The 17,830-nt window shown below is 28.0% G+C and overlaps 1 protein-coding gene across 1 annotated transcript; it reads right to left on the reverse strand.

Moving 5' to 3' along the window:
* Window positions 1-741: 741 nt before the first annotated feature.
* On the reverse strand, window positions 742-12,238 carry LOC135962826 (uncharacterized). Its single transcript, XM_065514724.1, has 3 exons — window positions 12,022-12,238; window positions 1,367-1,487; window positions 742-1,291 (listed from the first exon to the last, which is right to left on the reverse strand). The coding sequence occupies exons 1-3, from the start codon at window positions 12,176-12,178 to the stop codon at window positions 1,108-1,110; spliced, it is 462 nt and encodes a 153-aa protein (XP_065370796.1). The 5' UTR covers window positions 12,179-12,238; the 3' UTR covers window positions 742-1,107.
* Window positions 12,239-17,830: the final 5,592 nt, after the last annotated feature.

Here is a 17,830-nt window from a genome sequence, read left to right on the forward strand (position 1 = left end):
GATTGTTTTTCGGTCAGCTTTTTGTCAATGTTGCTGACTTGCGTTTCAAGATTATCAACCCTGCTATTTATAACCTCCGAAATTTCCTGAAGTTTCTCCTTTGTGGCTTTAGAAGTTTCTTGAACTTCAGCAAATTTCTCGTTTGTTTCTTTAAATTTTTTCCAACATAGCAGCAAACATTGTGCTTAAATCCATGCTGCTTGTTTACAAACAATGATCAACTCAAAGCTTTTATTCAATGTTGTATGTTTCACAGCTATGTTAAAGTTTGAGAAGCACTGCTGCTTGAGAGGCATTATGCAACTTTAAACCAGCCGTTAAAATCGTCATATCTGAATTTAAATAAAATTTCGTTACAATATTCATAGATGATTTCCAACACAAAACTATGCTAATATGAAAATAAATTAAAATTTTAAGTTTTAGTACTCTCTAGTTGGAAAAAGTACCTACTATTTGAATATTATTTTGACACCGAACATTTTTTTATGCTAGTTGTTTTTTTTTTTGTAAATTTTTTCTATAATATTCATTTGAAAGTAAACGCAAAAACAAGGAGAATTTAATAAGGTGTCATCGGAAGCCCAGCCGATTATAGAATTTGAACGGTGAAATATCAAACTTCACGTATAAAAAATATCCGCCCGAACTTAGGTATTTTTAATTGCAAATGATACAAACTAATGAATTCGCCCCTGCTGTCACCTTGTTAAATTCACACTTTGTGCTAAAATAAGGACATCGTTTTTGGGTGTTTTATTTTTGAAATGTTAAAAAAAATAAATTTGTTCTGTTTTGTTATAAATTGGACAAAAATATACATATGTACACACGTTTACATTTTGTTATTATTATGAAACGTATTCTCTTAGGTCTTAATTACAGATAGAATTTCTAGAGTCATAAAGCTTACGGCGTCCCACCCATCCGAATTGAAGAATACATAATAATATACATTAGATTAATATTATGCGAAAGAAAAAGTGCAAAAGAGAATGGGATACAAATGATTCAATGTAAATATACAGCAGAATAGTTTTTTAATGTAGATACAATAAAAAACGCGAAGGAAATTTATAAAATGATTAATTGAGCTTTTAAAATTATTCATTCCTTTTTGCTTGGTTCTTCTTTGGGTACATCGGGATATTCCAATTTTACACCAGGTTCACATGTAAATGTGGGGCAGCAGTATGGGAAGGGAGCTGTTTTGTTAGTTTTCTCTGTATCAAGTTTGCATTTGTCATTGGCCAACGGCAATGGTCCACAATCTTCAACCAACTCCAATAATCTGAAATTATTTAAAAAAAACAATTAATTTTAGCTAAATGCCCATCAACAACAGCATTATGAAATAAATTCGTACTTGGCTGGATCTTCTTCGTTTTGAACACATGTAGAACGACCGCAGAATGGTGTCAAATCCCAGGTTTTGCCAGGTTCAACAGTTGCGCAGCGGGTGGAGGCAAAGCACATGCCAGGGAAGTCTGCAAATAAAAACAAACAAACGAATGTTAGTTTGGAAAGACTCGAGGGCCAAACTGTTCTTGATTTTAGCCCAAAACTATTTAAAAAGTAAGTTAGAATGCTTATACTGCAATTACACAATTTACGTCGTATGGTGTCGCCATACAGTGAAGGAATTTCAAAAGCAAATACATACTAATCTTTTGCTAACAAAAGATTTGAATTTTTCCATTTTTTCAAATATTTGTTCATGGCTTAAAATAAATTTTAACAGTTGAGGGATTCAAACGGTCTCCTATTAGGTCGTATTGTCATAATGTCCTATAATATTTTTTTGGTTTAAACAAATTTTTGTTTAAATCTCAAGATTTTTATTAGGTTTAATATTTTTTCATCCGAATAAAGTGTTTTTTCATTGTTGTAAACTCGATCGGTTTCGGTTTTCTTAACATTTTCGGTTTTTTTCACAAATCAGTTTATTTAATACGGTTAAACGATTTTAAATAAATGTATTTTCTGAAGATTACAATATGTTAATTTTTTTAAAAATATTGATAACATTTTTAAATACATAGACTTATTTCATAGAAAATTGTAGCATTTGACAATATTTCGTAAAAAATATAAACTCCTTAAACATTCAAAAATGTCAAATATACAAGGATTTAGTATACAATTCCAATTATAAATGGAATTAGAACCAAAAAGTTTATTTAGTGCCATAATAAATAATGGTAGACATTAATCATATTGAATCAAAATTTGTTATAAAACCGGTTAAGAATAACAAAACCCGAAGCCGGTTTTTTTTAAAATGCACTTTTCGGTTAAACCACTGGTACACGATAATTTTAACAATTGGTTTTGAAAACAATAAGTTTGTATATATAAAAAATGTTTTTCTAGCTTTAATACTCGTAAGTACAGACATTTTTCTGACTACTTTACAGGAACAATATTATTTATTGATTTAATTCCAAACGACTTCCAGTTTCTTACAGGAATAATATTATTTATTGATTTAATTCCAAACGACTTCCAGTTTCTTTGATGTTACATTTTACAATTGTTGGCCTGAAAATAATACACTCGCATTTGTTAAAATTTCTGTAGAATACTTTCCAATTAATCAAAACTTATTTTGCAAACCATCATTAATTGTGTCAACTGTATTGTCGGCGTTATATAAAGTAATGTCGTCTTAGAAAGCTATAATACTGTTGTAAATTTTCACCAATAAATCAAAAACAGAAAAGGTCTTACTTATTATTCAGAATGACAGTACATAGTCCTTTGAAAGTGACTTTGAGTCTAATCTTCAGAGATAAGTTATTTTACTTGCACCAAGTTTTTTACTTACTACTATCATTGCAATGATAGTAGTAAAGTGAAACTTTATGTGAATCCAATGCGTTGGCGACTTTGGACTAGCTAACAGACAGTCACTTTGTAATCTTTGTAGGGTCCATTCATTAATCGCTAGTAACGTTGCTAACTATTTAACTACTATGATGCGTAAAATCACTAGTTCGGGACAGTCACGCAGAACTGCTGGGTATTTATGTAATTGATTATATATGTACATACATACATACATACATACATACATACATACATACATACATACATACATACATACATACATACATACATACATACATACATACATACATACATACATACATACATACATACATACATACATACATACATACATACATACATACATACATACATACATACATACATACATACATACATACATACATACATACATACATACATACATACATACATACATACATACATACATACATACATACATACATACATACATACATACATACATACATACATACATACATACATACATACATACATACATACATACATACATACATACATACATACATACATACATACATACATACATACATACATACATACATACATACATACATACATACATACATACATACATACATACATACATACATACATACATACATACATACATACATACATACATACATACATACATACATACATACATACATACATACATACATACATACATACATACATACATACATACATACATACATACATACATACATACATACATACATACATACATACATACATACATACATACATACATACATACATACATACATACATACATACATACATACATACATACATACATACATACATACATACATACATACATACATACATACATACATACATACATACATACATACATACATACATACATACATACATACATACATACATACATACATACATACATACATACATACATACATACATACATACATACATACATACATACATACATACATACATACATACATACATACATACATACATACATACATACATACATACATACATACATACATACATACATACATACATACATACATACATACATACATACATACATACATACATACATACATACATACATACATACATACATACATACATACATACATACATACATACATACATACATACATACATACATACATACATACATACATACATACATACATACATACATACATACATACATACATACATACATACATACATACATACATACATACATACATACATACATACATACATACATACATACATACATACATACATACATACATACATACATACATACATACATACATACATACATACATACATACATACATACATACATACATACATACATACATACATACATACATACATACATACATACATACATACATACATACATACATACATACATACATACATACATACATACATACATACATACATACATACATACATACATACATACATACATACATACATACATACATACATACATACATACATACATACATACATACATACATACATACATACATACATACATACATACATACATACATACATACATACATACATACATACATACATACATACATACATACATACATACATACATACATACATACATACATACATACATACATACATACATACATACATACATACATACATACATACATACATACATACATACATACATACATACATACATACATACATACATACATACATACATACATACATACATACATACATACATACATACATACATACATACATACATACATACATACATACATACATACATACATACATACATACATACATACATACATACATACATACATACATACATACATACATACATACATACATACATACATACATACATACATACATACATACATACATACATACATACATACATACATACATACATACATACATACATACATACATACATACATACATACATACATACATACATACATACATACATACATACATACATACATACATACATACATACATACATACATACATACATACATACATACATACATACATACATACATACATACATACATACATACATACATACATACATACATACATACATACATACATACATACATACATACATACATACATACATACATACATACATACATACATACATACATACATACATACATACATACATACATACATACATACATACATACATACATACATACATACATACATACATACATACATACATACATACATACATACATACATACATACATACATACATACATACATACATACATACATACATACATACATACATACATACATACATACATACATACATACATACATACATACATACATACATACATACATACATACATACATACATACATACATACATACATACATACATACATACATACATACATACATACATACATACATACATACATACATACATACATACATACATACATACATACATACATACATACATACATACATACATACATACATACATACATACATACATACATACATACATACATACATACATACATACATACATACATACATACATACATACATACATACATACATACATACATACATACATACATACATACATACATACATACATACATACATACATACATACATACATACATACATACATACATACATACATACATACATACATACATACATACATACATACATACATACATACATACATACATACATACATACATACATACATACATACATACATACATACATACATACATACATACATACATACATACATACATACATACATACATACATACATACATACATACATACATACATACATACATACATACATACATACATACATACATACATACATACATACATACATACATACATACATACATACATACATACATACATACATACATACATACATACATACATACATACATACATACATACATACATACATACATACATACATACATACATACATACATACATACATACATACATACATACATACATACATACATACATACATACATACATACATACATACATACATACATACATACATACATACATACATACATACATACATACATACATACATACATACATACATACATACATACATACATACATACATACATACATACATACATACATACATACATACATACATACATACATACATACATACATACATACATACATACATACATACATACATACATACATACATACATACATACATACATACATACATACATACATACATACATACATACATACATACATACATACATACATACATACATACATACATACATACATACATACATACATACATACATACATACATACATACATACATACATACATACATACATACATACATACATACATACATACATACATACATACATACATACATACATACATACATACATACATACATACATACATACATACATACATACATACATACATACATACATACATACATACATACATACATACATACATACATACATACATACATACATACATACATACATACATACATACATACATACATACATACATACATACATACATACATACATACATACATACATACATACATACATACATACATACATACATACATACATACATACATACATACATACATACATACATACATACATACATACATACATACATACATACATACATACATACATACATACATACATACATACATACATACATACATACATACATACATACATACATACATACATACATACATACATACATACATACATACATACATACATACATACATACATACATACATACATACATACATACATACATACATACATACATACATACATACATACATACATACATACATACATACATACATACATACATACATACATACATACATACATACATACATACATACATACATACATACATACATACATACATACATACATACATACATACATACATACATACATACATACATACATACATACATACATACATACATACATACATACATACATACATACATACATACATACATACATACATACATACATACATACATACATACATACATACATACATACATACATACATACATACATACATACATACATACATACATACATACATACATACATACATACATACATACATACATACATACATACATACATACATACATACATACATACATACATACATACATACATACATACATACATACATACATACATACATACATACATACATACATACATACATACATACATACATACATACATACATACATACATACATACATACATACATACATACATACATACATACATACATACATACATACATACATACATACATACATACATACATACATACATACATACATACATACATACATACATACATACATACATACATACATACATACATACATACATACATACATACATACATACATACATACATACATACATACATACATACATACATACATACATACATACATACATACATACATACATACATACATACATACATACATACATACATACATACATACATACATACATACATACATACATACATACATACATACATACATACATACATACATACATACATACATACATACATACATACATACATACATACATACATACATACATACATACATACATACATACATACATACATACATACATACATACATACATACATACATACATACATACATACATACATACATACATACATACATACATACATACATACATACATACATACATACATACATACATACATACATACATACATACATACATACATACATACATACATACATACATACATACATACATACATACATACATACATACATACATACATACATACATACATACATACATACATACATACATACATACATACATACATACATACATACATACATACATACATACATACATACATACATACATACATACATACATACATACATACATACATACATACATACATACATACATACATACATACATACATACATACATACATACATACATACATACATACATACATACATACATACATACATACATACATACATACATACATACATACATACATACATACATACATACATACATACATACATACATACATACATACATACATACATACATACATACATACATACATACATACATACATACATACATACATACATACATACATACATACATACATACATACATACATACATACATACATACATACATACATACATACATACATACATACATACATACATACATACATACATACATACATACATACATACATACATACATACATACATACATACATACATACATACATACATACATACATACATACATACATACATACATACATACATACATACATACATACATACATACATACATACATACATACATACATACATACATACATACATACATACATACATACATACATACATACATACATACATACATACATACATACATACATACATACATACATACATACATACATACATACATACATACATACATACATACATACATACATACATACATACATACATACATACATACATACATACATACATACATACATACATACATACATACATACATACATACATACATACATACATACATACATACATACATACATACATACATACATACATACATACATACATACATACATACATACATACATACATACATACATACATACATACATACATACATACATACATACATACATACATACATACATACATACATACATACATACATACATACATACATACATACATACATACATACATACATACATACATACATACATACATACATACATACATACATACATACATACATACATACATACATACATACATACATACATACATACATACATACATACATACATACATACATACATACATACATACATACATACATACATACATACATACATACATACATACATACATACATACATACATACATACATACATACATACATACATACATACATACATACATACATACATACATACATACATACATACATACATACATACATACATACATACATACATACATACATACATACATACATACATACATACATACATACATACATACATACATACATACATACATACATACATACATACATACATACATACATACATACATACATACATACATACATACATACATACATACATACATACATACATACATACATACATACATACATACATACATACATACATACATACATACATACATACATACATACATACATACATACATACATACATACATACATACATACATACATACATACATACATACATACATACATACATACATACATACATACATACATACATACATACATACATACATACATACATACATACATACATACATACATACATACATACATACATACATACATACATACATACATACATACATACATACATACATACATACATACATACATACATACATACATACATACATACATACATACATACATACATACATACATACATACATACATACATACATACATACATACATACATACATACATACATACATACATACATACATACATACATACATACATACATACATACATACATACATACATACATACATACATACATACATACATACATACATACATACATACATACATACATACATACATACATACATACATACATACATACATACATACATACATACATACATACATACATACATACATACATACATACATACATACATACATACATACATACATACATACATACATACATACATACATACATACATACATACATACATACATACATACATACATACATACATACATACATACATACATACATACATACATACATACATACATACATACATACATACATACATACATACATACATACATACATACATACATACATACATACATACATACATACATACATACATACATACATACATACATACATACATACATACATACATACATACATACATACATACATACATACATACATACATACATACATACATACATACATACATACATACATACATACATACATACATACATACATACATACATACATACATACATACATACATACATACATACATACATACATACATACATACATACATACATACATACATACATACATACATACATACATACATACATACATACATACATACATACATACATACATACATACATACATACATACATACATACATACATACATACATACATACATACATACATACATACATACATACATACATACATACATACATACATACATACATACATACATACATACATACATACATACATACATACATACATACATACATACATACATACATACATACATACATACATACATACATACATACATACATACATACATACATACATACATACATACATACATACATACATACATACATACATACATACATACATACATACATACATACATACATACATACATACATACATACATACATACATACATACATACATACATACATACATACATACATACATACATACATACATACATACATACATACATACATACATACATACATACATACATACATACATACATACATACATACATACATACATACATACATACATACATACATACATACATACATACATACATACATACATACATACATACATACATACATACATACATACATACATACATACATACATACATACATACATACATACATACATACATACATACATACATACATACATACATACATACATACATACATACATACATACATACATACATACATACATACATACATACATACATACATACATACATACATACATACATACATACATACATACATACATACATACATACATACATACATACATACATACATACATACATACATACATACATACATACATACATACATACATACATACATACATACATACATACATACATACATACATACATACATACATACATACATACATACATACATACATACATACATACATACATACATACATACATACATACATACATGTTTTATTCGACTGTGTCAATTCATACATATTCACCATGAACACATACAATTTTTCTACAACTTGACCAACAAATTTTTTTTTAAATAAAGATATTTTCTCACATTTATATCATTATAATTTTATTATTATATAATATTCGGACCAAATTTCGTATTTTTAGTTCCATTGGTTTCGGTCATATCATGTTATTAACAGCGGATGTTCGCTGAGGTGGGTCAACGTATTTCCACATATCTTTGTCCATATATGTTTTACCGAGTTTTCCAAACATTTTTTAGAAACTAGAAACATTAATAATTTTGGCTCTATCGCACTTAAAATTCAGTTGATGAAAAAAATTCAAGTATTTGTCTTAAATTGGTGGCCACCACTGTATGTATGTAGAAGGTCTCGTTATGTATTTATCTGTGAAATACCAATTTTGTCTGGTTTGGTTTATTTAATTTGCTAAATGAACAAATGTGGTAACTAGTTTTTGACAACTTTCATTTTTATTTTAAGTAACTTAATACTAATAACGTTAATAAAGATTCAATAGTGAAATTAACTATTTTTTCAAAATATTCAACTCGCATTAGTTAGCTTCTTCTTGTCTGTTGATTTCTTGCACGTTTGGGAATGTCGTGATCAGATAATGCAACGTGAGAAAATATATGTTTTACGCATTAAATGAATGTTCGCTTAAACAATTTACTATTTTGAACATGTTAATAAATAGTATGCCACTAATACCTCCAAGGTTGCGTGAACACAGTAATTTTACCAAAGTACTTGTTTGCAGTGTTTTTTAATTGGCCATTGTTTAAATATTTTTCAATTCAGCCAACTGTAACGACCTCAATGTTTTGTTACCATCATCATAGCATTTACAACTCTTACTTACCCCTTAGTACATCAGCTGGTATAAGACGTTTGTAGATTTTAATATCACCTTCGGTTGATGTAGAGGTTGCGGCAGAGGCTTTATCCTTCTCACCAGCAGCCCAAACACTGGCAACGACCACGAACAATACAACAGCAACGGCATAGAAGATCTTCATTTTTGTTGATTTTTTATTTGTTACTTTTTATAATTTTTTATTTCTTAACTAAGTTTTTTAAATTTGTATATTTTTAAATTTTGTTTGAATAATTAAGGGCTTTTAAGATTTTTTTTTTTGAATTACAGATACACCCTTTTAACTATGAAACGGAAACGTTCTATTTTTTGTGTATTTTTGAAATGTATTATGAAATATAATTTATTAAAAAAGACAAATTTAAAATAAAAAAGGGGAAAAAATCACACGAACCGTTGCAAGCGAAAGTGAGCACTGAATTAAATTTGAAAATTGCTCAAACACCGGTATTTATACGTGCTGGAAAAAGGCTAACAACTCACAAAGACAGGCTTTTGTTGTTGTGATTTAATATTATTGTTTTTGTTTCTTGAAACGGTCCAATAAACCAACGTTTCAAGCTGATTACAATTAGCACCACAACAGCTGACGACACACAGTGGAGGAATTGTCTAAAAGCCAACTTTATAGAAGTATTATAAAAAGTAAATAATTAAAAAATTACAGAGTCTTCTAAATTGCAAGTCAGTAAGTAAGTTTAAAATTTATGCCAAATTGGAATAAAATTAAATGCAGTTGCATGTACATATTAATGTTTTTTAAATATTTTGGTCTAATTTTCTAAAAACTCAGATCAAAAACAGAAAATTGACATCGACTTCAATATACATACACACATGCCCAATGTGCATTACTTTGGGACCTTTTGACCCCGAATGTATATGCATTTAAAAAATTTTGCATGGAAACTCACATTTACTGAACTTTTTATTACCAGAAATCCAACTTTGTATATACAAATTGTAAAAACCTTCCCTACCCATTAAAAATAATTTTTTGAGAACCACATTTTTTTATACGCTATAGTAGATGTAAAACTAAAAACTTTATACGCAAATAATAATACCACTTTTGTAAACGTATCTATCATGATGTCCATATATTTTCAATCGGATTAATATTATTGAAGATATTTAAGATTTTAAGTGAATTTAGATCAGTTTATGTTAGTTATGTTCTGTTAATTACTTAAAATGTCAAAAAATACTTGGCCCTGCTCTTTTGCTGTGATTGTAGTCAACGGTTTTAATTGTAGTCAAGCTAGCTATGTAGCTATGTTTCAGCTACTGGTAAAATAAAATAAAAATATGTGAAAAAGATTGTTGAACTGACTGAGAGATGCAGTCAGCCAAACAGTCGACCTACCTACCTATCGACCGACCGACCGACCGACCAAACATTGTATTTTAACTGTCATCGTCATTGTGATCCCATTTTAAGTATTTAAACGTGTGAACGTCAAATAAAAGTTAATCTTAGTGTTTGTAGTTTATAGTCAAAGTGAGTCAAGCAATAAACTCTTTTTTTGTTTCTTTTTGCCCATAATAATGGTTTGTTTTGTTAATGTTTGTTATGTGATTGGCTTATATTAGTCATCCGCAATTGTGATACCTGATTATATCTATAACACGCCAACAACACAAATCTTAAACACAAGATAAATTAACTACATATATTACGTTATAGGCAACGTCGCACATTGTCGCGATGGCGGCCAAAAATTACAAAAAATACGTTTTGAATTAAAACGAACAATTAACTTTATTTTTAGTGCAATATTCTTATTAAGTAAAATCAAAAATAATTTTTAAAAAGATTTGATGATTTAAAGTCAACAGTTTTAGGAAAGTACGCAACTGTTTGAAAATAATGGTAAGAGCGTATGCAAACTTTAACAGGTTAATTAAAACAATTAAGAGAGCTATATTCGGCTATGCCGAATCTTATATACCCTTCACCAAATTATACTTCAAAATACAAATTTTAAATATTTTTAGGTAAACAAAATTTATTTTTAAATTTCCAAAAAAATGTTTTGTTTTTTAAATATTTTGGTCTTATATACGTCGTTGCAAAGGTCTTAGAAATATCTGTCATTAGATATCCATATGTCTATATTAATGACTTAGTAATCCAGATATAGGTCAAAAATCGAGGTTGTCCTGGTTTTTTCCTCATATCTCCGGACCGATTTTGCTGATTTTAAATAGGAAACATCTGGGGTCTTCAGAAAATTGATTTCAACAGACAGACAGATAGACAGACAGACATAAGGATATGGCTTAATCGACTCCGACTCTATAAGGATCCAGAATATATATAATTTATAGGGTCGAAAAATTATATTGTGGAAATTACCCTTCTCACGGAGGTGAAGGGTATAAAAAGTGTTGATATTGCAGTACAACTTGCAATAAAATATAAGGGGAATATTGTTATAATATGGCTACATTACGTTTTTCAATATTTTGAAACTTATATCCAATGTACCGTTACTTATAATGTAAATGGAAAGAAAAACATCTGTAAGTGAAAAAAGTACAAGTTCAGTGGTCTATAGAAAAAAAATATTTTTCATGCATTGTATTTTTTTAACAAGTAGATTTCAAAAATTTTTGGTTTCATTTTTCCATTTTTTACAATTTTCAGTGACAACTCAGTTTAAAATACGTACATACGTTTTTTGATATTTGGCTTTTACATAAAACATTTAGTACAGCAGAAATTGTGTATTTGCAAAAAGAAAGTCCAATCAGTAGTTCATCGTTTTTGCAGCAGATGAGGGATATGAAAAGGAAATTTTTGAGAAGCCAAAATTTTTTTTATAAAATTAAGGGCATTAAACTAAAATTTAAATAGTATCAACACATTAGTTTTCCAGGATATAATGTAAGGGACAGTAGTCCTTGTAATTTTTACTCTTTTGAAAAAGCATATTTTTGAAGTAGGGACACTTCTCCAAATTGAACGAAATTTTGACGAAGCATTAAATATGTTAAAATTATTGTCTCTACAAAATTTCAATAAGTTACAATTGTTTTTCTCTCTGTTATGGTATTTTTTTTCATGATATATGGGAAGGAAACGAATCCTTGATATTTAACTGTCCAAATTTTAGGTGTATTTATATTTTAGCAATTTGAACATGTGTGCTTCTTTTTTTGTCCGCTCGTTATATGAACTCACGACACTGTGCGTCGTAGTTAGCCATGATGATTGAAAAAAACCCAACAATAATTTAATATTAAAGATATATTGCTGATGCGATGTTATGAGAAATATACTCCACATATGACATTTGAAATTAGGTTTAACAGAGTTTAAATTATTTTTACTGTTGATATATTTATTAAAATTTAAGTCAAACCACGTAATTAATTTATTTAAATAAATCTTCTTTTTTTTACTTTTCTTTTGTAAGTAAATCATTTTTATAAAATCAATCAAATGTAATGTCATAATTTAAGTCACCCGGGCCGGATGGTATATTGCCAAAGATGCTACAAAGTGCAAAAAGGCATATCATTCCCTGGCTTCATAGAATTTTTACGCTCTGTCTCTCCCTCAAACGGTTAACTGGAGGAGAGTTAAGGTCGTTTTTATTCTCAAAATTGGCACAAGAAGTCATGTGAAGGCGAAGGACTTTCGACCAATTAGTCTTTCCAGCTTAAAACGTTGGAAAGACTCATTGACGCTCACATTAGGCATCGCCTAGAGGGTACAAAACGGCTCTCTAATAGTCAGCATGCCTAGCTTAAGAGGCGCTCTACAGAGACAGCCCTGCATGAGGTTGTAAGAGTTATAGAGAGATATCTCGAATTTAAACAATATACAATGGCAGCCTTTTTAGACTTAGAGGGTGCTTTCAATAATGTAACTACTTTTGCAATTCAGCAAGCTCTTACTAACCTAAACGTTGAAGAATATATCAATAACTGGTTAGTAACAATGTTGAAATCAATAATAAGTAAAACGGAACTTGTGCTTTTCACGACAAAGACCAAGATTCCAAGCTACAAACTTCAAATAATGCAAAATATCTAGGTATTATACTGCACTCTAAATTGTCATGGAAGCTAAATACTCAACATAGGTTAAAAATGCAACGGTGGCCTATTATACCAGTCGTAAGATGTTTGGTAGAAAATGGGGACTTCGATCGTTCTTCAACCATCTGACTTCATATTCACTAGTTAGGCAATGTAGGAATTCTCTGTCAAGGCTAGGTCGTCTATCTGACATTACTTTGGTTTGGGTACCTGCGCACTGGGACCACTACGGTAATGAACAGGCAGATGAACTAGCCAGAATGGGATCTGCCTTAGATATCGGACTATTAAAGGTATCATCTTCAGAAACTTTCTTACAAAGGCTGAAAATAGATGACGTAATTAAGACACATGTAGGGTAGCCAAGTTGATGTGGCCATCTTTTAACGAAAAACGTACTATGCAACTGATAACCTGGAATAGAATGGATATATGAAGGTTGCTGGCAGTATTAACGGGACACTGGATGTTAGGCAAGTACTGGGATTCCCTTTTAACGAACATTGTCGTAGCTGTAAGGATAGAGAAAAAGAGGAAACGATTTTCCACCTTCTCTGCGAATGCCCATCCCTGAGTACGGTACGGGTAGCGAAGTACACCGGGTTTTAGCTAGTATGTATATAAAAGTGAATGTGTATTTGTATGTTTGTAGGTTTGAAAATTTGACTTATTTGAATAATTTTTGTTTTGAATTTTCAAGTGGGCGTGGCACAGTGTTTTGATTTCATATAACTATTGACCAAAAATAGAAGGAGTTGTCGTACAGGCATGAAAGTTGACACACTTGAACTGATAACAGATAGTCAAATACAAAGTTTGATTTCGGAGAAAGGATTCGTGTCCTTCCCATATATCCTGAAAATGAAAAATATAAAAAAATAAATCAAAATTTATGAAATTTTGTACAATAGTTTTCTGGAACATTTACAAGATCAAAAATTAAAAAAAATTACAAAAAATTAAATTTTCATAATGTAGTTTTGTAAATGATACACTTATAATATTCCCAATATGTCAATAAAATATTAAGGGTCCTCATGTAAACGCTTAAATGTCTCGTAAACTGTGCAATCTGTGCATTTTTACACTCTCGCAAATGAACTGTCAAAAAATGTACGGAAATTCGTTTGCACAACTCCGATAAGTTTGCGTGACAATTTAGACTCGCAAACTTGAATTTATTGTGCATTTGATGAATCAGCTGCTTTTGTTTACTTTTATTTATGTATAAGAAATAAAAATCAAATAAAATATAAAAATTTTGTGCATGTGAAAATTGTGTAACTATGGAACAGAATGATTGGATTGAATGTCACAGTGTATGAAAGCATTAACCAACAGCTACAATATAAACAAAATCTTCCAAAATATGTATACCATCGTTTGTTCCACAGATTTAACTTTCATTCAACAATTTTATAATTAAAATTTACATATACAATTTTAAAAACAAAACATTTTTAAAGCTTTTGTTGAATTTATTTTTAATTGACATTTTTATGAAATATAAATTTTCCGTAGAAACTTGCACAAAATTGAAAAGGTGGGTTCATGAAACACGTCGCGCAAACTTGCACATTTGCACAAATGGGAATCTTAAGGTTTTTTACTTTATAAATTTAATACAATTATTTAATTTAAAACAATTTAATAATATCAAAATTTTATTCCATCAATTTAATTGTACATTGAAAAGTTAATTTTAGGGAATAGCACACACACGAAGATATTTTACACTCTAATA

The sequence above is a fragment of the Calliphora vicina genome, chromosome X (assembly GCF_958450345.1).
Source record: "Calliphora vicina chromosome X, idCalVici1.1, whole genome shotgun sequence".
In the NCBI taxonomy this organism is placed as follows: domain Eukaryota; kingdom Metazoa; phylum Arthropoda; class Insecta; order Diptera; family Calliphoridae; genus Calliphora; species Calliphora vicina.